Genomic DNA, 24,652 nt, shown 5'->3' with positions numbered 1-24,652 from the left:
CCATTAAATAAATGTAAATAAACACCAGGCTGTTAAAAACCTTTTACCATAATTTCCGCACAGAAAAAACATACAAAACTTGTTTAAATTAATAAAGAACTACAAGATGACAGCATTATTATTATTATTATTATTATTATTATTATTATTATCATTATCATTATCATTATCATTATTATTATTATTATTATTATTATTATTATTATTATTATTATTATGTTAGTCAGGTGTTAACCCTGCTGGTCTCTCAGATCAATGGACGCAGGTCAGATAGTGGAGCCCAGAGTTCACAGCAAACATGGTGATGCTGATTTTAGTTGTTATGCTGCAAAATCGGCGTCCAATGTGAACGTGAATTTTAAATCAAAGATAAAGACACTCTTTTTCTCTACTGCGTATGACTGAGAGGGAGATTTTTAATCATAAGATTGTTTATTTAATGTTTTTACTACTTATTTTAAATGTTTTTTTACCGCTGATTTTAATGTTCTTATTGATTTTTAAGCTGTTTGATGTTTTCTGTGACACTTTTTGATCATGTAAAACGCATTGTGCACCTATGTTTGTAATTTGTATCTTATTGTGTTTTTTTATAGAAATTTCTGATATATCTTCAAATAAACAAAAAGTAAAAACAATAGTTATTTCACAAAACATTCTATCTTTCTATCTATCTGTCTGTCTGTCTATCTGTCTATCTGTCTGTCTAGGAGGGGGGGGGAACGAATAAAATCGCGACCTTTATTCTGACAGTCTGCAGTAACAATAGCATCTTCTTCCGGTGTCAGAGGTCACTTGGTGTAAAGATGGCGACGCCCGACGAGTTGTTTTGCTGGGAAGGAGACTTCGGTCTGCCCTCCGTCAGTACTGAATGCCTGCTGGTTCTGGTCAGTGTTCGTCCGAACCGGTGTCTGTGTGACGGGGACGCGCGTTACATGCTGTGCGCGTGTTATTGGTTTAGTCTTAGCCTTAATTAGCTCTCAATGCTAAATGCTATCGGCTGAATGAAAACCGATGATTAATCGATTGAATAGCTTCGACTGCAGTAACCAACGAGTCTGACACAGATTATAGACCCCGCTGTGAAGTTTAGTTATCATCCATAACATTAGAACCACTTTAATTTAAGTTTATACCTTTTAGTGTACAAGTTCAGTTGGTCATCATTATATCTGGTGACATGTCACATTAAGAAGCGAGGCTTTAAACCGGCCACACAGTGTTTCTACTATTTTTAACTGCTTGTTCATTCACAACACAATAAAAACACACTTCACATGACAGCTACGCATTCATTTATAGTTATACATGTTACTCGTCACCATTTGCAATGGTCACCAGTTGAGGTGATACACCAACCGGTATAAATGGTCTTTGTATGAGTGCTTTCCTTCTCGCTGCTGTCAGCGTCTTGGTTTCCTCCATTAGCTGTTTGTTTGTTTGTTTGTTTGTTTGTTTGTTTGTTTATTTATCATCTCCGCTCCTCGGAGCTCACAGATATCATTGGATCAGCTGTAATGTTTTGTTAAAGCTGCAGGGGGCGCCATAATGCTCCGGAAAATAAAACAATATTCTAGAATAGGTAGATAAATAAATTATAAGACAGTACTCAGTCAGTCCCACAGTGAAGAATTGTAGGTGCTGCAACCGAAACAATTCGACAAATATATGTATCATCATTAATTTGAATTGGATGACAATATCAAGTAAATTTTAATAAATAAACAAAACATTTGTTTTATTTAGAGTTGAATAATTAGAAAAATAAGTGACAGCTGCAGCTCTATTTGTACGTGTTTTGTTTTTTTATTGTTTTTCTGACTCATCTGCATTTTTCTGACCAATAACAACGCTAAAACATTTAAAAAAAATGTAAAGCTTTAAATTAAATCCCATCAAAGTTTTATTAAATCTTTTACATTCAAAAAAGGAGAAAAACATTATATAATAACCTGCAAAGAGGAAAAGTGAAGTTACACCGAAGTATTGAGAAGGTTTTTGATGTTGGAGAGGGGAAAAAACAACTCAGGATGTATTTCAACGAAAAGCTAAAAAGAACTTAAGAGAAAGAAAATTGTATATATATTAGGGCTACACAATTAATTGAATTTTAATTGTGATCACGATTTTGGCCGACATGATTAAATTTACCTGATTCTCTGCAATTTTAACATTTAAAATCGGGCTCTGCTGCATTTCTAATCAGGCACTTTCTCAACCACCAGGGGGCGACCACGTGATTAAGGCTTCATTTACTAGTTTTTATTAAGAGAAAGCAACAGGCTCTGAGGTCAGCAACAAGTTGACCTGATGAGGTTTTTTGTTTTTGTTCAGTTTTTTTTCTATATACGCTGCAGGAGTTGCACTCTGAGTCTGTAACAATGTATTTATATAGTTAGCTCATAGTACATTTTAAATTCTTGGGTAAATTTGAGTATTTATCATTATTTATTTATCTTATTCTTACGATATGTGAACAGGTTAGAGTGCAAAAGAAAAGCTAAAAAGTAGTTAAATACAAATACAGATGTTTTCCTAATTGTAATGATAATTTTATAATTGTGATTAAAATATTGATCCAAATAATCATGATTATAATTTTGGCCATAATCAAGCAGCCCTAATATATATTCTTTTTTCAAACTATTATTAAGATAACCTTTATGAGATAACTTTTATACATAGTTAAATTAACTATTGTTACTAAGGCTGTGCATTGCCATGAATCTGCCAATACGATTCACGATTTGCATGTCACGATACAATATATCCTGATACTACACAATACGATATACATCGCATAATCAATAATTACACATTTCACATTTATAAGCACAAAATGGAATGAAATACAATTTATTTCATTTTGGTTTAAACTTTAAAGAAGAAGTAAATTGTAACTAAGTGTAATTCAAGTACCAATATCAAAACAAGTGGTTCACTGAGACGTAGTGATCGTTTGTTTACGTGCCATGATTATGTTTGCGCAATTTAACGTTTGTATTTTGTGAAAAAACACGATTATAAATCAATTTGTACATTTTATGGATCGATACGATAATCGTGCTACAAATTATTGTGATATATCGCCAAATCGATTTTTTCCTACACCCTTAATATTAACTATTATTATTATTACTTAAGGTGCAAATTGATGTACTAGGCTGTAAAATAAACATTTCTTTTTGTCCTGAAGCCGACGACGTCCCAATGATAGCAGCTCATCTGCTTCTGATAAAGACAGAACTGCACATATTATGGTTTTCTTTTCATAGCTGAGTAATGATGATGTCATCCATTTAAAGTAAATGTTGGCCTCTGCATCGTTTTAAAATTGCGAGCTCTCACTGGAACAAACGTCTCCTCAGTCGTTCCTTAGTCGTTTATGGGGGAAACACCTCCTCACATTTCCTGTGTGTAAACACTCCAAACGCCTTGTTCCCTTCTAGAAGAACTGAGTCACTCTGTGAGAGGCTTGCGGGACAATTAACCTCCAACCGCCTTCTGTCCGTCACTTTCTACTTTACACAGCAGAGATAAGCGTCATTACGTCAAATAAAAGGAGAGGAAAACCACTCCTCCTCTCTGCTCCATGTCTGCGTACCAGCGGTTTTCTGTATTTTTTTTTAATTTCCACGTCTGTCCCTATGTCAGCATGAAGAACTCCAGCTCGAGTTCAGTTCACAGTTAGCAGAGCAGAGTCCGCTTCTTTGGTCTTAGTCTCGTTTCCTGTTCAGATCAAGTTAAGTTTTCAGGAAATGGAGGAAGGTGATCCACACAGTGCTGGTGTTAATGCATCCTTAGTAAACAATAACAACAACAAGATAACATACATAGTAGGGGTGTGTATTGCTATGAATCTGACTATACGATACAATTCACGATTTGCATGATACAAAATATCACAATACTAATTGTGGTGCAACGGATCATAATTGATCCATGATCCGCTCGGATCTCTCTCCACGGTTCGGCACGCACGTGGTCCGCGGATTGGTTGACGGGAAAAAAAAATCTTTTTATAAGGATTCGCACATTATTAGTAATGCTTTGATGAAGCCTGTTCCGTGCGTGCGTGCGTGCGTGCGTGCGTGCGTCGCGCTCCTGGTTGTGTATCTGTGTGATTGTGGGAGAGTTGAAGAACACACACACACGGAGAGAGAGAGAGAAAGGAACATCTCTGACTTTCTGCTGATCCGAAAAATGATCCGATCCGTGACTCAAAACTATGATACGATCCGAACCATGAGTTTCTTTATTCGTTGCACCACTAAATACTAAACAATACGATAGGTATTGCAATAATAAATAATCATAAATTTCACCTTTACAAGTACAAAATGAATCTGTGGAACCTTTGTTCTTTGGTTATTCTGTTTTAAAACCAAATCAAAATAACAAATAAACAGTGTGCTTATTTTGTTTTACTGATTTCAAACCAAAACCGAAATACTGAAAAAAGAAAAACCAAACAAGCCACGTTTTTTCTTTTTTTAAATTAAATATTGTTCTGGAAACTATGGACGACAGCTTCATGTTCCACAGAGTGGACCCACAGACGGGGTGGACCTTTACTGTTGGACAAAAAAGGAGCAGCGCATAAGTCACATTACTGGTGAATTGAAATGTTATTAATACATAAATAATTGAAAAATACCTTAGGTAAAACATGCACATGATATGTGATTAAAGGAACCAGAGGTGGGGTAATTAATCTACTGAAGCTCCTTGTTTCTTGTGATCAACTTCCGTCTGTGTAGTTGGCTGCTGTTAGTGGCTAGCAGTATTTTAACGTGCAAAAAATATGTTTTTCCTGCCCTCAAAAAACTGTAATTGTTTTTGCAAATTGTCAATTCGTAGAAGTTCTAGCATCTATTGTTCCGCACACCAACCTCACAGTCGATTGTCACCAGTTTAATTGGATACTAATTGGACCGTAACGCTGTTAAGTAAAGTTGGCAGATATTCACAGATTCAGACTTTCAGCATCAATAACTCTTTAACCAAACGTCATTGACACACAAATTATGCCTCTTTGCCGTCAGTGTAAAGTGGACAATATGATACAAGATCATTTTATCAAACGCAGCAGAGTAAAAGTCCTCCCCCATCTTTGGGTCCCTCGGTGTGGTGAGATTTAAACATGAAGCCTTGTCCATAGTTTTCCTGTAAATATCAAAATATTACACAATACAGATTTCATTTTAAAAGAGAAAATATTTTTTTTTTTGGTTTTCTGTTTTGTTTTTAAGTCGGTAAAACAAAATAACCGCACTGTTTATTTGTTATTTTGCATTGGTTTTAAAACGGAATAACCATAAAACAAAAAATACACGGATTAGTGTGGTTATTTTGTTTTACTGGCTAAAAAACAAAACAGAAATACAGTAAAATTAAAAACCAGATAAGCAGCATTTTTCCGTTTTTTAAAAAAAAAAACTGTCCTGTTTGTGAGATATTTGGATATTTACAGGGACGTTAGAGCAATAACTGAAGTCTGCTGCACCTGGTTTCCCTCCTCAGGTCCTGGACCAGGTCTCCTTAAACAATAGAACTGTTTAGGATTTACAGTGGTGTGAAAAAGTGTTAGTCCCCCTTCCTGATTTCTTTCTTTTTTGCATGTTTTCCACACTTAAAGGTATTGTGGACGATGTTTAAAAAAGAAAGGCCCTCTCCACATTTTGAAAAAAAACACGCATGCACAACATGCCCTCCGTGTGCGGGAGAGCGTGCACGAGCCCCGTTTTCCTCGTGCACAGCTCTGTTTACAAGTTGGTGTGGATATCGGTCATACAAGCTTACCTTACAAAAGAAGATTTTCACTTTTCCCACTATGTCAGACTCACCACCGGTAAGTGAAAATCTATTTTCAAAGGACCCGGTGAGCACCAGCACGTACGACGGCCTTTCGTAAACATGATTGACAATTACGAGGACCAATAGTCTTGATGATCCACCCAGAAGCTAAACATCGTCTACAATACCTTTAAGTGTTTCAGATCATCAAACAAATTTCAACATTAGTCAAGTCATTAGGCAGTTTTTAAATGAAGGCTTTTATGAATGAGGAAGAAAAGAATCCAAAGCTACATGGCCCTGTGTGAAAAAGTGTTTGCCCCCTAAACCTAATAACTGGTTGGGCCCCCCTTAGCAGCAACTACTGCAATCAAGCGTTTGCAATAACTTGCAATGAGTCTTTTGCAACGCTGTGGAGGATTTTTGGCCCCCTCATCTTTGCAGAATTCTTGTAATTCAGCCACATTGGAGGGTTTTCCAGCATGAACCACCTTTTTAAGGTCATGCCACAGCATCTCAATAAGATTGAGGTCAGGACTTTGACTAGGCCACTCCAAAGTCTTCATTTTGGTTTTCTTCAGCCATTCAGAGGTGGATTTGCTGGTGTGTTTTGGATCATTGTCCTGCTGTAGAACCCAAGTTGGCCTCAGCTTGAGGTCAGAAACAGATGGCCGGACAATCTCCTTCAGGATTTTTTGGTAGACAGCAGAATTCATGCTTCCATTTATCACAGCAAGTCTTCCAGGTCCTGAAGCAGCAAAACAGCCCAGACCATCACACTGCCACCACCATATTTACAGTTGGGAATTTTACGCCAGATGTAATGGGACACAGACTTTCCAAAAAGTTCAACTTTTGTCTTGTCAGTCCACAGAATATTTTCCCAAAAGTGTTGGGGATCATCAAGATGTTTACTGGCAAAGGTGAGACAAGCCTTAAAGTTATTTTTGCTGAGCAGTGGTTTTCTGTCATGCAGGCCATTTTTGCCCAGTCTCTTTCTTTTGGTGGAGTCATGAACACTGACTTTAACTGAGGCAAGTGATGCCTGCTGTTCTTTAGATGATGTTGTGGCGCTCCTGGGGTAATTTTGGTCGGCCGGCAACTCCTAGGAAAGTTCACCACTGTTCCGTGTTTATGGCATTTGTGAATAATGTGGTTCGCTGCAGTCCCAAAGCTTTAGAAATGGCGTTATAACGTTTAGTTTTTTCATTTGTTCCAGAATGTCTTTGAATCTGTTTATTAAATGTATTAATAACGTTTCAGTTCACCAGTAATGTGACTTGTGCGTTGCTCCTATTATGGTCCGGTAGTAAAAGTCCTGCACCCGTCTGTGGGTCCCCTATGTGTGGTGAGGTAGTTCAACAAGGTCTGATGTAGTTCACTGACACATAGTGATGATCGATGCGATAATCGTGCGATGGAATATTGCAATATATTGCCGAATCGATTTTTTCCTACTTCGTTAATACATATCAATCTGACGATATTGGATCGTTAAGGATTAAAACATGACGACAATCTCCCAAATCACGGAGATCGTAGAATCGTCTGTAGTTCACATTTTAACCCTTGAGGTGTCGTGTCTGTGTCATATGTCTGTGGTCCATACACAGAACATGCAATGTTTTTTCTCTGCCAAATCACACCATTTGCTAGTCAACATGTCAGCATTACAGACATTACAGATTATTAAGCGCTTAAACGGGTCAGAAGTACGCTCCACCCCCTCCCCCCCAGTGTACGGACACACAGAGTTAGCTGTGCTTCTTCCTCCGTGTTAGCGACTATCTGTGAGAGGGTCAGTGCAGATGTGTGTCTGTCTGTTAAACTCCATCAGTTCTGAGTGTTGAAGCACTGAAATATGTTTGAGAAAACACTGCATGTGTTTCTCTTCTCTAACTAACTCTGTAGCTGCTGCTGTAGCTAACAGGGCTGTTTACACATTCTTAAAGAGACAGTGTCCTGAATGTGATTTACTTTAAAAACTACTTTCATCAACTCAGAGCTGCCCTGAAAAAAAGCAACACTACATCATTTAATCACATTTCAGCCTTAATGAAGGAAAAAGTCAAAAGAGACACAAAATGTTGTTTTTGTGCTGTTAGTGATTAATAAAAGGGTCTTTGTGGCATTTTTATCCACTGACTTTGACCCATTATGGTTTTTCTTGTAAAACTAAGAAAAAAGTAAAATAAAGAGTTTATATCACTTATTGCCATTTTGAGGAAAAATATAGAGATATGAATATTCAAACACTGCTTAAAGTAGGATTTTATTAATATGAGTGTTTTGCCTCAATAACAAAAAGAAATCACTAGACTGATGTGCTGCCTTGCAATGTAGCAGTTGCTAATGCTAATGCTACAACACTTTAGTTAAACAAAGTAAAAAGACTGTGACTAAAATAACTTGTCATCCTTTTTGTTTGATGTTAATTATACTAGGAACCAGTTTAATGAATTGCTTAAATACAATCAATTAATTTGTTTTATTGGTAAATAACTTTAAAATAGTCTAAATGATTTGAATGAAAAAAATCTTGATGTGATCATGATTTCACAAAGAAAAAATCGGGATATGATATTTTTCCCATATCGCCCACCCCTAATACATATTAAATGTGCGTGTAAAAGAGTAAGAGATGATTACTGCTCTGCCCTCGCTGCTCGTTGGAAAGTGTTGTTATTGTGACAAAGCTCTTGTTTTGAAGTTGAGTTTGTCAGGAAATGGGTGGGGCACCGAGGGGCACCCCCCCTTCAAAAAGCAACAAAGCTAGGGGAAACACAGAGTTTTCCATTTCACAATTCTCCCCAACTTTGATACCATAACTGACTGTTAAACTTCCATACATTGTGTCCAACATGCTTAATACAGTTAATGGATTCAACTATTGTTATTAAAGTAATATTTATATACTTCAGCTGTATGAAGGGAACGTCACACTGAAATCAAGCAAGATTTTGTTGCAAGAATTTGTGCGAGATTGGATATTTGTCTCTTTACTGAGCAAAGAAGTGTGTAAATGTGATATTAAACATACATGTGCGGGTGAATTCTACGTCTTTGTCATTCCCGTTTTAGGAAGTGAGTTTTTGGTGATTTCCATCCGTTTTCTGTGATTCTGGAAAATCGGAGACACAGGAATTAATTTTAAAGAAGCAATAAATGAAGTAGAAACCAGGGTTGGGGTACGTCTTCAATTATCCATGTTCAATTACAACTTAATTATGATTACAGTTGCCATTTTTTCCAATTCCCAATAAAATTATTATTTTTCCCCTGAAAGTCAATTTCCATCACAAAACTTAAATTACATTTAATCACAATTACTGAGCCTTTAATAACGAAGCTCATAAAATGTGACCTTCCTCTAGCTTTCCTGTTAGCTTTCAGTTAGCATCTCTTATGATAACAGGTCCGTTTGACCCATGTCTTAAATAAGCTGTAAAATTCACTAACAAATATTATTATCATCTAATTTGTTTCTCATCTATTGGTTACTTTGTTAGGCTTCCTAATCAATGAAAATATTAGCATTCATATTTTTGGTGTTTGTGTCTGAGCCTTTTTTTAGGTCAGGTTACCCCTAGATTTAGTTTCTTAATGATAATATGATCCTGTAGAGAACTGACAGGAAAACTTGATATGAAACATATTTTAATAATTCTCAACTACATATGTGTGTAAGACACAGTTTTGCTTTTAATTAAATTGTTGTTGTAAAATTTTCATTTCCAATTACAATTAGAAAGTCAATTATCTGAACTCAATAACAATTCAATCACTATTACAATAATAACATATTTTTACAATTACAATGAACTGTTATTATTTTAATTATTATCAATTACACAATTACAATTATAATTGATCCCAACCCTGGTACAAACTATATTTGTTTTTTTGTTTTTTTTAATGTGATAAAAGATTCCCTTTCTAAAAATGTTTAGTGGATTGTTTTTTAAAAGTCCCATTTTGGTGTAAAATGATTGTTTGGAGCTGTTTGAAACGATACTTCTGTGAATACGAGCCAAACGTTTCTTCTTCAGGCGTATGCACAGTTTGCTGGAGCTCCTCTCAAAGTCCACAAGATCTCCAACCCGTGGAGGAGTCCAAGTGGTGAGTCGGATCAAACCAAACAACGTGTTTAATGAGCTCACTGTTAAAGCTCTGCTCTGTCTGCTGCAGGCAGCCTTCCAGCTCTGAGGACCAATCAGAATGAAACACTGACACGGCCCGCTGACATCATCATCCACCTCAGGAAACAGGTGAGCCGCCGCACCGCGTTCTTGCTTTCTGTTTTAGAATCCTAATTTGGTCCCTTCGTTCCCCCTCTAAGTGTGTTTCGTCTTCTTGTTTTCGTCGCTGACGTGAGAAAAACCCAATGCTTGGTTTCTACTTTTTTTTATTTATTTTTTTTTTATCTTGTCTGCACATTCTGTTGAAGGTTAACACTACAAGAAGTGCAATCTTTTAACAGCAATGCATATTTTGTTATTGCAATTAAATAAATTTATTTATTTCATTGCATAATTGTGACCATCACCAGCTCTCCCTAGGGAAGGGTAAGAAATACTTTATTAAAGGGAGGATGTAAAAAAAGAGAGGGCAGTGTTACACCAAGGTGAGGGGTTGGAGAGGGGTGGGGAAGTTAACAGGGAAGAGGGATACAAGATAGGAAATGGAATGGGTGGGGAGTAGTCGATAGGTTTCAAGTGATGCGATGTGAAGTTGTGGTTGTGTATATTGTGCTTATTGTTGAGTTATCAAGCCAGTTTGGTGACCAGTGTGCGGCTTAGGAATAATGGTGGTGGCTGTGAACAGAGGAAGAAGTGAGTGGAAATTCCATAAAACCGGTATTTGGGAACAACGTGTCTAAGGTTGAGCCCAGTATGAGTGTTATCCCACAGCCCAAGGCCAGTGCATCCATGACAAATGTATTTCCAAGAACCGCCACTGCAAAACCCACGAGCCGCCCCCGGGCCCGAAGAAGCAGCCAGGCCAGCAGCAAGAGCGGGCAATCTAGGGGCCCCCGGCGACCACATGCTTGGTTTCTACTGAATTTACCATTTAACTGCAGAAAAGATAAACATGTAAATATCAAACTTATAATTCAAAGTCCACCAATACTTGACAGATACATTCATATAAAGCTAGTTACTCTAGTGCTAGGTGATATGGACCAATAGGCACACTTAGAGGTCTAGTATTATGCTATTTTTACCCATTTCCATTTGTTCTAAGAACCCAACAGCGTAGTTAAATGACTCTTCTAAAAACAGGCTGTTTTTGGGTCTTCATGGATATGCATGAGTGGGCGTGTCTGTAGACACAAACTTCATGCCACAGCTGATCACATACCAATTGTTTTTTGTGTGGGTGCATGTGTGCACGCAGCAGAGTCAGTCGTCTGAGTCAGCGGTTTCAAGCACTCACCGTAGTGTTCAGCTGCTAAGTCACTATTTTGTCATCCGCAACATTTCTAACCACAATAATAGTCCATTTAAGGTGATAATTATTTGTATTGTTCAACTGCTGCGTCGCATTGGGTCACAAACACGTCAGATCATGTCAAAGGTGATACGAGGTGATATAACGGCTACTAAAAGTGAAACTGATTGTGAGCGCTCCCACTGCGCATTTGGATTTTCTATTTATGGAACATAAATATATTATCTGTAGATAAAGGGACTAGTGGTTAAGGGAGCATGATTGTAATCATAGGTTCTAATCTCCCTGGTCCATCACTGTGGGATGTTGATCAGTGTTTCATAGTAATCATAGATTATAGATTCAAGGTCCACAATTTAAACAATTTCAAGTATTCATTTTGTTACACCCGCTTAAGGATTTAGCAATACAAAAGAAGCAGTCAAATAGGTAGGGAGATAGAATCTTTATTATTAAAACCAGTTCATAAAGATTAATAAGCCTCACTATACCAGACTCCCAGTTCAACTCTCAATTATGGTAACAGGATTGGGGGGGTGATATGGTTTCACAACAATTACACACTGCAATTCAAATATTCCTCTCAAAGAGTTTACACACGTGAATATGCACGGCACACTTACACCTTTAAGGCCCCACCTGAATGCCTGACTGAGAGCTTACCGGGTATAGGTGACAAGGGGGAGCACAAGTTCAAATAAAACGCAAAACAAAAAATGAATAAAGAGAAGAAAAAAAATAGGAACTAGCCCGCTCCACGGGCAAAACCCAGCTATTTGCCCCTGACCGGCTCACGTGTCAGGGCGGACTAGAACAAAGAAAACAAAGCCTAACTAATAAACAAAACAAACAAATTATTCTCATCCAGAGCAGCGTATGGACCCCGATGCTCTGGTCTGTCGGTAGTCTACCAACAACCAGCTGTATTCCACTCAAGCAGAGAACAAGCAGGGAAGCACATCAGCTTTTCCTGCACCTTCTGGTGCCAGCCAGCTTTTGCACGCCACTGCGCTAGCTTGGCTGATGACTGTAGTTACACTAACCACCGTGGTGTCACTAAAGAGTCTGATTCATACATCCTGCCCTATGCTTCTTTAAGGAAAACGAGCATCATAAAAAAAAACTGAAATTCTGATAAAAAATGACAATCATGAGGAAAGAAGGTGAAATTCACAAGATCTGCTAACTCACTCATCAAATATCTACTATTATACTGTACAGATTCACAATATTTACTGTTTTTCCTCAATGACAAAAGGCATAACTTGATGAAAAAATGATGTGAAATTTGACACACAGTCAAATTTTATACGTCCCCCAAAGTAAATGTATTCAAAACAAGAGCAAAAACAGCATTAAAACATTGCAGGAAAGTACAGAAAAAGATGTGTGAAAAACACAGAAAATACTACAAAAATGAACAAAGCGACAACAACAATACACAAAATTACTCAGAAAAACAAATAAATAAAGAAAATTACAATAAAATTACACAAAAATACTAGAAAAATCACAAAAAATGACCCTGCAAACCCACAACACTAACAAACAAGCAAAACGACAACAGAAATAAACAAAAATTTCTGCAAAAAACACAACATTATAGCACACAGACAATATGACTTCAAAAACATATTATAGATTCAAAATATATTTTACAGGAAAAATACACAAAAGGATTACAGAAATGCACAAAATACCTCAAAACGAGTACGCCAACAAACATACACAGAATGATAGAAAAACACAAACTTTATATAAACACTCTTTGTTGATTGCTCATTATACTAAATGCTGACATGAATGTTGATAATGTGACCCTCCAATCAAACAAACACAATTTGTAGCCCCGCTGTGATAAAAGTTGGCTACTTCTGTTATAAATCAATCGAATCAGCCAGACCTGGTCTAAAATACAGCAAAAATTAAAGCTGCGAGCGGTGTCTTAGGGTTCAAAGAAGTGGCCGGGTTGGTAGCCCATGGTTGCGTATGCCAATGTTGGGAATCAGGTTAGGGTTATTGCATTTAAAATGTTTTAGCATTAGCATTAGCCTAGCAATAGCATTAACCTAGCAATAGCATTAGCTTTTCATCAGCATACATCTAGCATTAACATTAAGGTAGCATTAGCATTAACCTAACATTAACATTAACCTTGCATTAGCATTGGGCTAACATTAGCATTAGCCCAGCATTAGCAATAACCTGACATTAGCATTAGCCTAGCAATAACATTAACCTAGCAATAGCATTAGCCTAGAATTGGCATTAACCTAGCATTAGCATTGGGCTAACATTATCATTAATCTACTATTAGCAATAACCTTGAATTAGCATTAGCCTAAAAATTGCACTAACCTAGCATTAACATGAACCTAGCAATAGCATTCACCGAGCATTAACATTAGCTAGCAATAGCTTAGCATTAGCATGAACCTAACAATGGCATTAACGTAGCAATAACCTAGCATTAGTCTAGCAATAGCAATTATATTGCAATAAAACACAAAAAAAAACAGTATAACTAGTAAAACCAATTAGAAGGCCTGTTTACCCAGTAGTATTAGTTAAAAACCCAGTATGACAAGAAAACCAGTTTAAAATTTTGATGCAAATTCATTGAAAAATAGCTACACAGATACAGCATTTAGATGTGATGGCGAAGGATTTTCCAGTGACATTATAGGCCCCTCCCACTGATCACAGCCTGTTTTTTCTTCATCAGTGACCTGCTCCCATCTTATAAGATTCATCCAACACTATTTTGAAGTCAACATAACATATTGTCTTTCTGCTGGAGCTGTTAGCGTTGGATGCCACTAAAAGCGGCGCAGTGTGACAACGCAAGCCATCATGGGTAATTTTGACATTGAGTCTTATTTAGGGATAGACAGTCAACATGTGTATCAAATATGAGGCTGTTTGAATTTTGTAAATTAGAGTTATAGCGAGTTTTTTATTATGGCGTGCTAAATGACGCCAGTCAGGAATGCAAGGCATGATGGGTAATCATCACATTGAGTCTTGTTTAGGGATGGACAACCATCATGTGTGTCAAATATGAGGCAGTTTGAAGTGTGTATATGACAGTTATAATGGTTTTTATATTATGACGTGCTAAATGGCGCCAGTCGAGAATGCAAAGCATGATGGGTAGTTTTCACATTGATTCTTGTTTAGGGGTGGACAGTCATCATGTGTATCAAAAATGAGACATTTTGAACTTTGTATATTAGTTATATGCATTTTTCTATTATGGCGAGCCACAGTTACCGTAAATGGCGCCAGTAGAAAACACAAAGCATGATGGGAAATATTTCAAGGCAGTCATGAATGGGCTTGGGCATTAGCTTAGCTTCTAGCTAAAGTGCTAAAGCCAGGAACATGTGATGACAAAATTAGCTTAGCAGCTAACTGCAGTGCTGGCTGGTTCACACTGAATTACAAACCAGCTGATGATTTTCCCGCCTTGTGTGTATTATTGGCGGGAAATTGTGTGTATTTTCCCGCAAATGTGTGTAACTTGCAATGTCTCCTGCAGCCTGTGGGGGCGCTGTTAGACACACGTCATGGTCTCACAAACCTAACCTACATTATGAGACCAATATGTGTGAAGCTCAGAAAGGAAGGGGGCGTGTCATAATATTAGAACAACTATATTAACTGATTACACTATAAACTAAGTATTCACACATATATTTATAATGACTTTTACAATTAATATTCAATAATTATAACATTATAAAGTTTTAGGTTTACGAGACCATCAAAATTGGTTCCTTAACCCGATTGGTCTGTAATGCTGGTGAGTAAACCTGAAAATTGGTCTTGTAAACCATGTATGCGCACACACACACACACACACACACACAGACACACACACGAGTGTGTCACACACGTCACTCAGTCACATTAAGGAAGGTTGTGGTCATTATACGGGGTGGATTAATCCTGTTCTCCGTGTTATTATCACATTATAAAAAAGTTTAAAAATAGCAGGAATTAGTGCTGGTCTCAAACGGTCTTGACGGAAAATCCAGAGTTCGAGACAAGAACGAGTCAAAATGCTTCAGAGTCCGAGACGAGACCGAGACCTTTAAAATTTGGTCTCGAGACCGAGACCGGTCTCGACTACCACAACACTAATACACGGATTCCAGAGGGGCAGTTGGGGGCTAAGGTGACCCTCCGATTACAAACCCGCTTCTTTAACCACTAGGCCACCACGGCCCAAACATTTTTTATTATTATTTCTGTATTATTGCTCAGATTGGTCCTCCAAATCATGTTTTTGTCCCCCCCGCTGTGATGAAAGTTGCTCATCTCTGCGTCAGTGTGTTACTTCACCTGGTGATCATTATAACTGGTGACGCATCACAGCAGAAGAGAGGCTTATATGCTGACGTTAATCTGAAGCACTCGTTCAGTCAGATTATAAACTCCACATATGACGACATCTGTCCTAATAATCAGAACAGAACATAACTCGATCACTACTCAGACCGTTACACCAACTCATCGTGTCAGATCACGTTAAAGTTATGAATACGTCAGAAACCAGAGCCGAGATAACAAATTGACCTTGTTTTCTGTTCCATTAATGTTTTTCGTGGGACTTAAGTTGAATCCCCTCTGAGTAGCTCGGACAAACATTCCCTTTCAGAAAAAGTCTGATTTCTGAGCCCTGCGAGGCCTTCAGCAGCTGGAAATCATTACCCAGCATGCTCAGAGGGGGGGTGGGGGGCGCACTCTGCGGTAGGTGTGCAGCTGCCGAAGAAGCCATGACTCCCAGCAGATCTGGGATGGTTTTTCCACTTCTGTTGTCGCCTCAGTGTGAATCCTCAGGTTTCTCACTGGCTCAATTTTTTTTTACATCTGTGTGTAATGGTTTGTATCAGTTCATGGCTTTTTTTTGTACTTTTGGCTATATTTGTGTCATTATTAATGCAATCAATAATAAAAAGAAAAATAAATTAAATTGGGCTTTAAGCCTTTATTGGTCATGTATATGTTGTTACACATATATTGAAATTTGTCCTCTGCATTTTAACCCATCTCTGGGGAGCAGTTGGCAGCCATTTTGCGGCGCCTGGGAAGCAGTTCAGAGTTAAGGGACTTGCTCAACATCCCACAGTGATGGCCCAGGTGAGGATTGAACCGGCAACCCTCTGATTGCAAGGCCTTCGGTACTACCTGATACAGATTTACGGAAAATGAAACGGTACCATTTTTCTGGACCTAAACACAGCCTTGTTACTGTGAGGGAGTGGAAGAGTTGAAGAAATTCCATGCAGGACCTGAACATAACATTAGTTGTGTGTGCGTGCGTATGCGCAGCCATAAACTGCAAATGAATGTGCTGGTCGCTGAACCAGTGTGCGGAGTGAGGGAGTGTGTGACTGGAGCAGATCAATTATAAGCTGTATACTGTTTTTGAGTGATTGGCAAAATAAACGTTGCAGCTGTTGAACTGGAGTCCCATGCCATACTCAATGACTGCCGTGAAGCAAGGCAGTTAACCGTGAAGCTGAGGATGGCTTCACCTACAAGAGTTGGAGATGAAGCTGTGGAGGCAAACTACACTGCAACTGCATGAAGCCTCCATCAGCATTAGCATTAGCATTAGTGGAGCAAAGACATATCTCCTGACTGTGGCATTGCAAAACCTGCTGTTGCTTATAGTCCGTATTCACAGGTACACAGCGGAGGTGGCGCACACACACAGACACGTGCACGCTTCTGTGTCCACCATCACACTGAAACGGACAGAAGTGCCTGGTGTGAAAGTAAACGGTAGCGCATTGCTCAGGGACTCTCTTTTTTAACGTGCATAATAAACAAATAAAGAAAACAAGCGCGTGCACGTAAAAACACACGCGCGCTTTCAGGGCCAGTAGCTGGGGTAGAAGTTCAGCCGCTTTGCTCCAACTGTGACATTTTGCCTTTTGCTGATAGGTTTTCACCTTTGTGCACAAATGCGAGTGAAATAAAGTCATGTCACGTAAAGCAACTCTTCGATAAAACAACGCAATGGAAACATCGAGAGGAAGTTTCATCACGACACGTCATTGATCAGATCGACGAATTAAGACATTACAGCCGATCCGATATAGCTGATCAGATTAGTGTAAAGCCTAGTCCTAACCCAGACCTTCCCCTAAACAAGCCACAATACAGAACTCACTCACACGTGCTGTCCCTTTATGGAAGCAAAAGACAAAAGTGGCACATTTTGTGCAACTGATAGTTAATAAATGTGCCTGTTTGTTTTTTAAATGGTCTTTCTGCTCAGAGTTTATCTGATTTAAAATAATGTGCGTGCGTGTGTCTGTCTGTGTGTCTGTCTGTCTGTCTGTGTGTCTGTCTGTGTGTGTTTCAGAAGTTTAACGCTGACTACGACCTGTCGGCCAAAGAAGGAGCCGACAGCCTGGCCTTCATCTCTCTGATGGAGGAGAAACTAGTTCCTGCTCTGGTGAGACAAACTATCTATATCAATTATAATTGTAATCGCTTAAATGATCATCATTTACAACTATGATGTAATTATAATTGTAATGGAAAAAATATATTGCTATTGCTACTATTCATAATTGAATTGTAATTGAAACTGCGGAACCATGTTCCAGTGATATGGCTTACACACATACATGGTTAAGAATTATTAAAATATGTTTCATATCACGTTTTCCTGTCAGTTCTCGAGGAGAATTTTACCATAAAAAAATAAATAAATCTAGGGGTATAGTGACAGACCAAAAATATATTTACCATATTTTCATTGATTATGAAGCCTAACAAGGTAACCAATTGATTAAATCAAATAAAATGATAGATCATATTTTTGTGTGTATTTTACAGCTGATTTAAGACATGGGTCAAAACTGACCCATTATCATTAGAGATGCTAACAGAAAGCTAACACAAGAGGAAGGTTTTATAGAGTAATTTTGATTAATTGTAATTTAACTTTAGTAATTGAGAATGTAATTGTTAATTACTTTCAGGAGAAAAATAACAATTTTCCTTTTAATTGTAATTTGAAAAAATGCCAGTTACTGTAATCATAATTGAGTTGTAATTGAACATGAATAATTGAAGAGGTAAGTATAATTCTTTTTTAATTTAATTGACCCCAATCGTGTCGCACAAACATACACACATACGCATACTCTACTCTGACCTCCTCCCTGTGTAGATCTACACCTTCTGGGTGGAGCCCAAGAACTACGTGGAGTTGACGCGGTCCTGGTACTCTGAGCACATGCCCTTCCCCCTCAGTCTCTTCTTGCCTGGCCGCATGCAGCGCCACCAGCTGGACAAGCTCCGCCTACTGCGAGAAGACGCCAGCCTGGAGGCCGGAGACGAGCTGGAGAAGGAGGTGAGGTTCTAAACCTTGGGGTCAGGACCCCATTTGGGGTTGCGAGACCCTGGGAGGCGGTTACCAGATGCCTTGAAGAAACTAAGAATTTTATTTTTGCTTATTTTTACCCTTTTTCTGCAACTACTCCAAACTAAACATATTTTAATCTATTTTCATCACTTTTTCTTGCCATATTTTTGCTCCTTTTAATGCATTTTTGCTAATTACTCCCATTTCTTTCACTTCTCCTTATGTTAATGCCTTTTCTGCACATTTTTTCCACTTTCAAGAAATTTTCGATACAAACCATAAACCCTTTCCACCACTTTGCCCTTCTGCTGTCACACATGTTGACCAATTGTTGTCCCTTTTAACTTCTTTTTCACCATATTTCATGCTTATTTTTGCCAATTTAACCACATTCACAATTTGTCATGTACATTATTTGCCAGTTTAAACTAATTGTTCCAATATTGACACGCTGTCAGAAATCACTTCCATGTGTCGAGAAGCAGCAACAGAAGAACGATGTTCTGCTGCAGTGGAACAATCACATCAGAGGTCAAAGGTCAACATGCTCCAAGAATTCCTTCAGACGACTCACTAGTAGGGTTGGGCATCGTTTGGATTTGAACTATTCTGATTCCAATTCCGATTTTCTATTTCGATTCCTGTTCTAAACGATTCTCGATTCCAATTCTTTGAGTTGTGCAGGTCAACAGGTCACAGATTTCACAAGAAAGGCATTTTTATTAATTCACTTAGTTGATATAGTTTAATTTGGTTGCTGTAATGTAACTAGGATATTCAATTAACAAAGGTTTCCAACTGTAAATTGTAATTGGAGTCTAAAGACACAAAAAACACCACTTTAAAAAGAAAATAGACTAATATAAGACCTCTTTACAGTTATTTGACTCATTCTGCGCTTGTGCGACTTGCGGTGATGACGCGCTGGTGACGACATAAACCAAGATGGTGGCGGCCCGGACTACAGCCGACATTATGTAATAAAGCCTTAAAAGACATAGATATAATGAAAAGAGTGGATGGACAGAGGCATAAACATGGAGACTTTCACACGGACACACACGGACTTATTAAACACACACAGACCTTGGTAAACGGAAGAGGCTTCACCGGACGGAGTGAATACGTCCCCGTACTGCATGTACAGGCTGTAATATCACCAGTTTATAATTTTACCAGTTATTAGAGCTACTATCTTTACCAGGGAGATAATGTTTATTACTGGTGAGTGTTTTCCAGAGTTTTACTGGGCTTTTTACTGGTGATTAATTTCTATCTCATTTCTGCTCCGCGGTCCAAACTGAAACCGTAGCCACACACACACACACACACACACACACACACACACATATGTTATGAACGTATCTTATACAAACCCTGCGGAAACAAACACAGCGAGCCACGTAAACAACCTAGTACGTGAATTTAGGAATCGAAAAAAGAATCAAAATGCAAACATCTTCGTAACAGTTCTGGAACCGGACGTTAGGAACCGGTTCCTATTTGGAACTGGTTCTCGGTGCCCAACCCTACTCACTAGATGATGCTACTGGCTTTAAAATGTACAAATAACTTGCATCATTGGATAAGTCGCCCCCTCAATATTCAATGAAAACAGTCACGACTTATACCATGAAAATTACACTAATTTTGTTGGAAATATGAAGATATAGTCAGAGATTCACTGGTGACGTAATGAAATGATCACCAGTTGATTTGAACTATTTTATTTTTCTCTAATTTTAAAGTGTTCTTTATTTTGATTCTGTATTTTTTCCCAGGATTTTTTTATTTTTACACTGTGTTTTTTTAAAGAGTAACTAAACCCCAAAGCCACTTTTTTCTGCTAAATACATATGTATTTGGGTATTAGGTAGTGCTGTTTATTAATCCTAGTCCCACTCTTCACATTTTAGTAAAAGTATTTAAATTTTATGTATTTAGTTTTAAATTGTCAGATATACTGGACTCTAAGGTTGAACGCTGGCTGTTACAATTACATTTTGGTATTGGCTGAGACGGGTTCTTTGGACTCCCCTGTGTCATCAACTGTTGGCCCCGCCCCTCCTATAAAAGCTGAGAGGAGGGAGGAGGGTTTCCTCCAATCACAGCCCTCAGTGAGCCTTGATTGACAGCCTAAATGAGGAAGTCCACTGTGTTCTGTGTGAAACAGATGGTGTAGCGGTGATGTTTGTGACTCTGTGCTTCTATAAAGAGCAGATTTTGGTCTAATCAGTGTGTTTATCTATGCTGTGTGTGTATTTACAGACACATTTATGCTGTGTGTGTATTTACAGACACATTTATGCTATGTGTGTATTTACAGACACATTTATGCTATGTGTGTATTTACAGACACATTTATGCTGTGTGTGTATTTACAGACACATTTATGCTGTGTGTGTATTTACAGACACATTTATGCTGTGTGTGTATTTACAGACACATTTATGCTGTGTGTGTATTTACAGACACATTTATGCTATGTGTGTATTTACGGACACATTTATGCTGTGTGTGTATTTACGGACACATTTATGCTGTGTGTGTATTTACGGACACATTTATGCTGTGTGTGTATTTACAGACACATTTATGCTGTGTGTGTATTTACGGACACATTTATGCTGTGTGTGTATTTACAGACACATTTATGCTGTGTGTGTATTTACAGACACATTTATGCTATGTGTGTATTTACAGACACATTTATGCTATGTGTGTATTTACAGACACATTTATGCTGTGTGTGTATTTACAGACACATTTATGCTGTGTGTGCATTTACAGACACATTTATGCTGTGTGTGCATTTACAGACACATTTATGCTATATGTGTATTCCCATCTGTCTCTGCGTGAACGTGTGTGTACGTCTTATCGCTGTGTGCGTGAGGTGGTCGGAGAGCAGAGCTTTTTACCCCTGTAAGGCTGTGTGAGCTTCACTTTGTGATTGTATGTGCCTATGGTTGTAGTGACACATCTCAGCTTATGAACTCACTATGTGTGTATTACCGTCTGTCTCTGCACACAGCGTTAACCAGCTATCTGAGAGGGCGTGTCCTATTGATACAGCAATGCCCATAATCAATGCATTTTTTGTGGTTGGGGCACTTTTCAGTTTTCTGTATTTATTTTAACTATTTTTCTCTGTATTTTAAAATTGAATCTATTTATACTATTTTTTTGTGTGTTTTTAAAAAAAAAAATTTTTTTAAATCAATTTCTGTGTTTTTGGTAAACTTCTTTTTATTTATTTTTTCTTCACTGTTTATTGTGCGTTTGTGTGTTTCCTCACTGTTATTATATGTATTATTATTACGTGTTGTTGGTGATTCTGTGATGATTGTGTGTTTCTACAGTTGTACCGTGATGCTATGGAATGTATAAACCTGCTCTCGCAGAGACTCGGTTCACAGAAGTTCTTCTTTGGAGACTCGTAAGCTGCTTCTCTCTCTCTCTCACACACACACACACACACGCTCACGCACACGCACACTCACACTCACACTCACACACACTCACAGCAGGAATTAAAAGCCCAGATTTCAGGTCCTGGGTTGTGCTCCTCAGGCCCTCGTCCCTGGACGCCTACGTCTTTGGACACCTCGCTCCACTGCTCAAGTCCAGGCTGCCCAACGCCAAGCTGCAGCAGCACCTAAAGTCTGTGGAGAACCTCACACACTTCTGCTCTGACATCCTGCTGCTGTACTTCCCCAGAGACGCCCGAGGTCAGAAAGACTTTCCAAAGAAAACCCACACGCCCGTTAACACCAGGCTTAACATCAGCTCTCCATGATTACTGGATATTACATTTAACCATTAACACACGTACTGTACATGACTGTAGTTTCCTGTTTGGTAAATAAGTCACACCCTCATTTTGAAATTAAAGATGGATACGACTGATACACTGAAACATACAGTAGCATGTTTTTAGTCCGTTTCATTTTTATTAATCTGTTTTGTTCCTTTTGGTCTCTTTATATTTTGTTTTTTTTTAATACATTTCTGTAGGTTTTTAGTCTGTTTTTATTCCTTTTGGTCTGTTTTTACTTTGTTTATATACATTTTTGTATATTTTTTGTCATTTTTTATTTCTTTTGGTCTGTTTTTACTTTGTTTTTATACTTTTCTGTATGTCTTTGTTCTTTTGCTATGTTTTCAGTTTGTTTTTATTTATTTTGGTTTTTCTTTTGGTCTGTCTTCATACGATTCTGTATGTCTTTGTCTGTTTTTATTCTTTTTGGTCTTCTGTTTTGTTTTATACATTTCTGTATATTTCTAGTCAATTTTTATTCCCTGTATGTTTTTGTCTCTTTTTATAAATTTTGGTCTGTTTTTATTCCTTTGGGTCTGTTTTTACTTTGTTTTTATACATTTTTGTATATTTTTTGTTGTTTTTTTTTTCACTTTGGTCTGTTTTTACTTTGTTTTTATATGTTTCTGTATGTTTTTGTCTGTTTTTATAAATTTTGCTCTGTTTTGGTATGTTTTTATTCCTTTTGCTATGTTTTAGTCTGTTTTTATTTATTTTGGTTTTTCGTTTAGTCTGTTTTCATACTTTTCTGTATGTCATTAATTTGTTTTTATTGCTTTTTCTTTTTTTTTCTAAAAACCCCTAACCCTATAGCTATGTTTCTTAGTAGGAGTACAAGCCACTACCAGCATGTTTTATAACACTTTACAGCCAATTAAAGGTTTAAACATTAAATGGAGCTGCCAGATGAAAAATCCACAAAAAATATCGCGTTGTTTAGTTTTTGTCGCGTAAAGAAGGATTTTTAAGGAAACCCTGACCAACGTTGGTTCTCCTGAGAACTGTTGAGCTTCTATAAAGCATCACACAGCACAGCTAAGCTCCTCCTTCTCCCGCAGAGAACTCCAATCAGAAGCCGTCCTCTGCTGCCGAAGCCGGCGGTGACGGTGACGAGGTTCCGTACAAGCGCAGGAAGCAGCTGCTGTCGGCGCTCTTCGCCCTCGGAGCGATGCTGAGCTACGCCTTCCTCACCGGCATTGTCTCCATCCAACACCAGCAGGGGGCGCTGCTGGAGCCGCCGCATCACAACCCAGAGCAGGACGAGGAAGACGGCTGACGTCTGTCTGTTTTTGTACAGAAAGGATTTAAAAATCGAAATCAAATTTCAGCCAAACACAGATTTAGTCGCTAACAAACAAGCGTTAATGAAGCAAAGCAGAGACGCTTCAGAACACAAAGAGGACTAACGTAAGAAACTATCAATTTATTCTCAGAAATAAAAGGATTTATAATCCATTTGAATTGCAAAATTCAGAGAAAAATCCCAACCTTTGATTTCAATCAATCTCACAAATAAGGAATCTTAAAATTTTAAGAAATAACCTATATTTTTATTCAAATTTTAAAATTTGAAGAAAGGCATGTAGGTCTTATAATTTAAATCCCAAGAATTTCTAGAAAAAAGTTTAATACTGATAATAAATGTCAAGATTATCAGAATAAAAAGTTATGAGAATTGAAATCAGTATTTGAAAGTTTTGAGAAAGACAAACATATTCTAAATGTATTCTTAGAATATCAAAAGGTTCCAAAATGTGTTAAAAAAAATTGTAGTTAAATGTGAGAATTCTGACCTCAAATTTCAAAATTCAGTAAAATCTAATTCCCAGAAATGTTGGAAGAAATTAAAATTTTCAGTTCAATCTAAGAACTCTAAGGAAAAAGCAACATTTAATCAAATAAATATCAACAGTCAGAATGGTCCCTCCTCGTCTGTACAGCTGTTCTTATTTTCTTATGTGGGCGGAGCCTTTCCTTCCTGTTTGTGAACTTCACTCCTAAGGCATCGTGATTTACAGTCAGGGCAGCTTCATACAACCGTCAGACAAACAAGACTTCATATTATACTGTATATTCATAATGCTATTTCCTGTTCTTCATTAAAAAAATGCCCACTCTACAAAATAAAAGTAAGAAGTTTAATCTGTGTTTGCCCTATTTGTTTCTTTTTTGACTAAACTCGTACTGGGCTTAAC

At 37.8% G+C, this 24,652-nt stretch overlaps 1 protein-coding gene across 2 annotated transcripts; it reads left to right on the top strand.

The window, feature by feature from the left end:
- Window positions 1-778: 778 nt before the first annotated feature.
- Window positions 779-24,604, top strand: mtx1a (metaxin 1a). 2 transcript variants are annotated; one of them, XM_028470772.1, is made up of 8 exons: window positions 779-887; window positions 9,846-9,915; window positions 9,985-10,064; window positions 17,630-17,719; window positions 18,443-18,625; window positions 22,000-22,076; window positions 22,211-22,368; window positions 23,516-24,604. In XM_028470772.1, exons 1-8 carry the CDS (start codon window positions 807-809, stop codon window positions 23,731-23,733), a joined length of 957 nt encoding a protein of 318 aa, XP_028326573.1. In that variant the 5' UTR covers window positions 779-806; the 3' UTR covers window positions 23,734-24,604. The 2 variants fall into 2 exon arrangements, with proteins under 2 accessions (XP_028326573.1, XP_028326572.1); XM_028470771.1 differs by having other exon boundaries at window positions 17,627-17,719.
- Window positions 24,605-24,652: the final 48 nt, after the last annotated feature.

Source organism: Gouania willdenowi, chromosome 16 (assembly GCF_900634775.1).
Source record: "Gouania willdenowi chromosome 16, fGouWil2.1, whole genome shotgun sequence".
NCBI lineage: Eukaryota > Metazoa > Chordata > Actinopteri > Blenniiformes > Gobiesocidae > Gouania > Gouania willdenowi.
This window is presented reverse-complemented; position numbering and strand designations above follow the sequence as displayed.

Coding starts and splice junctions, on each gene's coding strand:
- mtx1a (XM_028470771.1), top strand. CDS start 807: ATGGCGACGCCCGACGAGTTGTTTTGCTGGGAAGGAGACTTCGGTCTG. Junction 888..9,845: donor CTGAATGCCTGCTGGTTCTG/GTCAGTGTTCGT, acceptor TTTCTTCTTCAG/GCGTATGCACAGTTTGCTGG. Junction 22,369..23,515: donor CTTCCCCAGAGACGCCCGAG/GTCAGAAAGACT, acceptor CTTCTCCCGCAG/AGAACTCCAATCAGAAGCCG.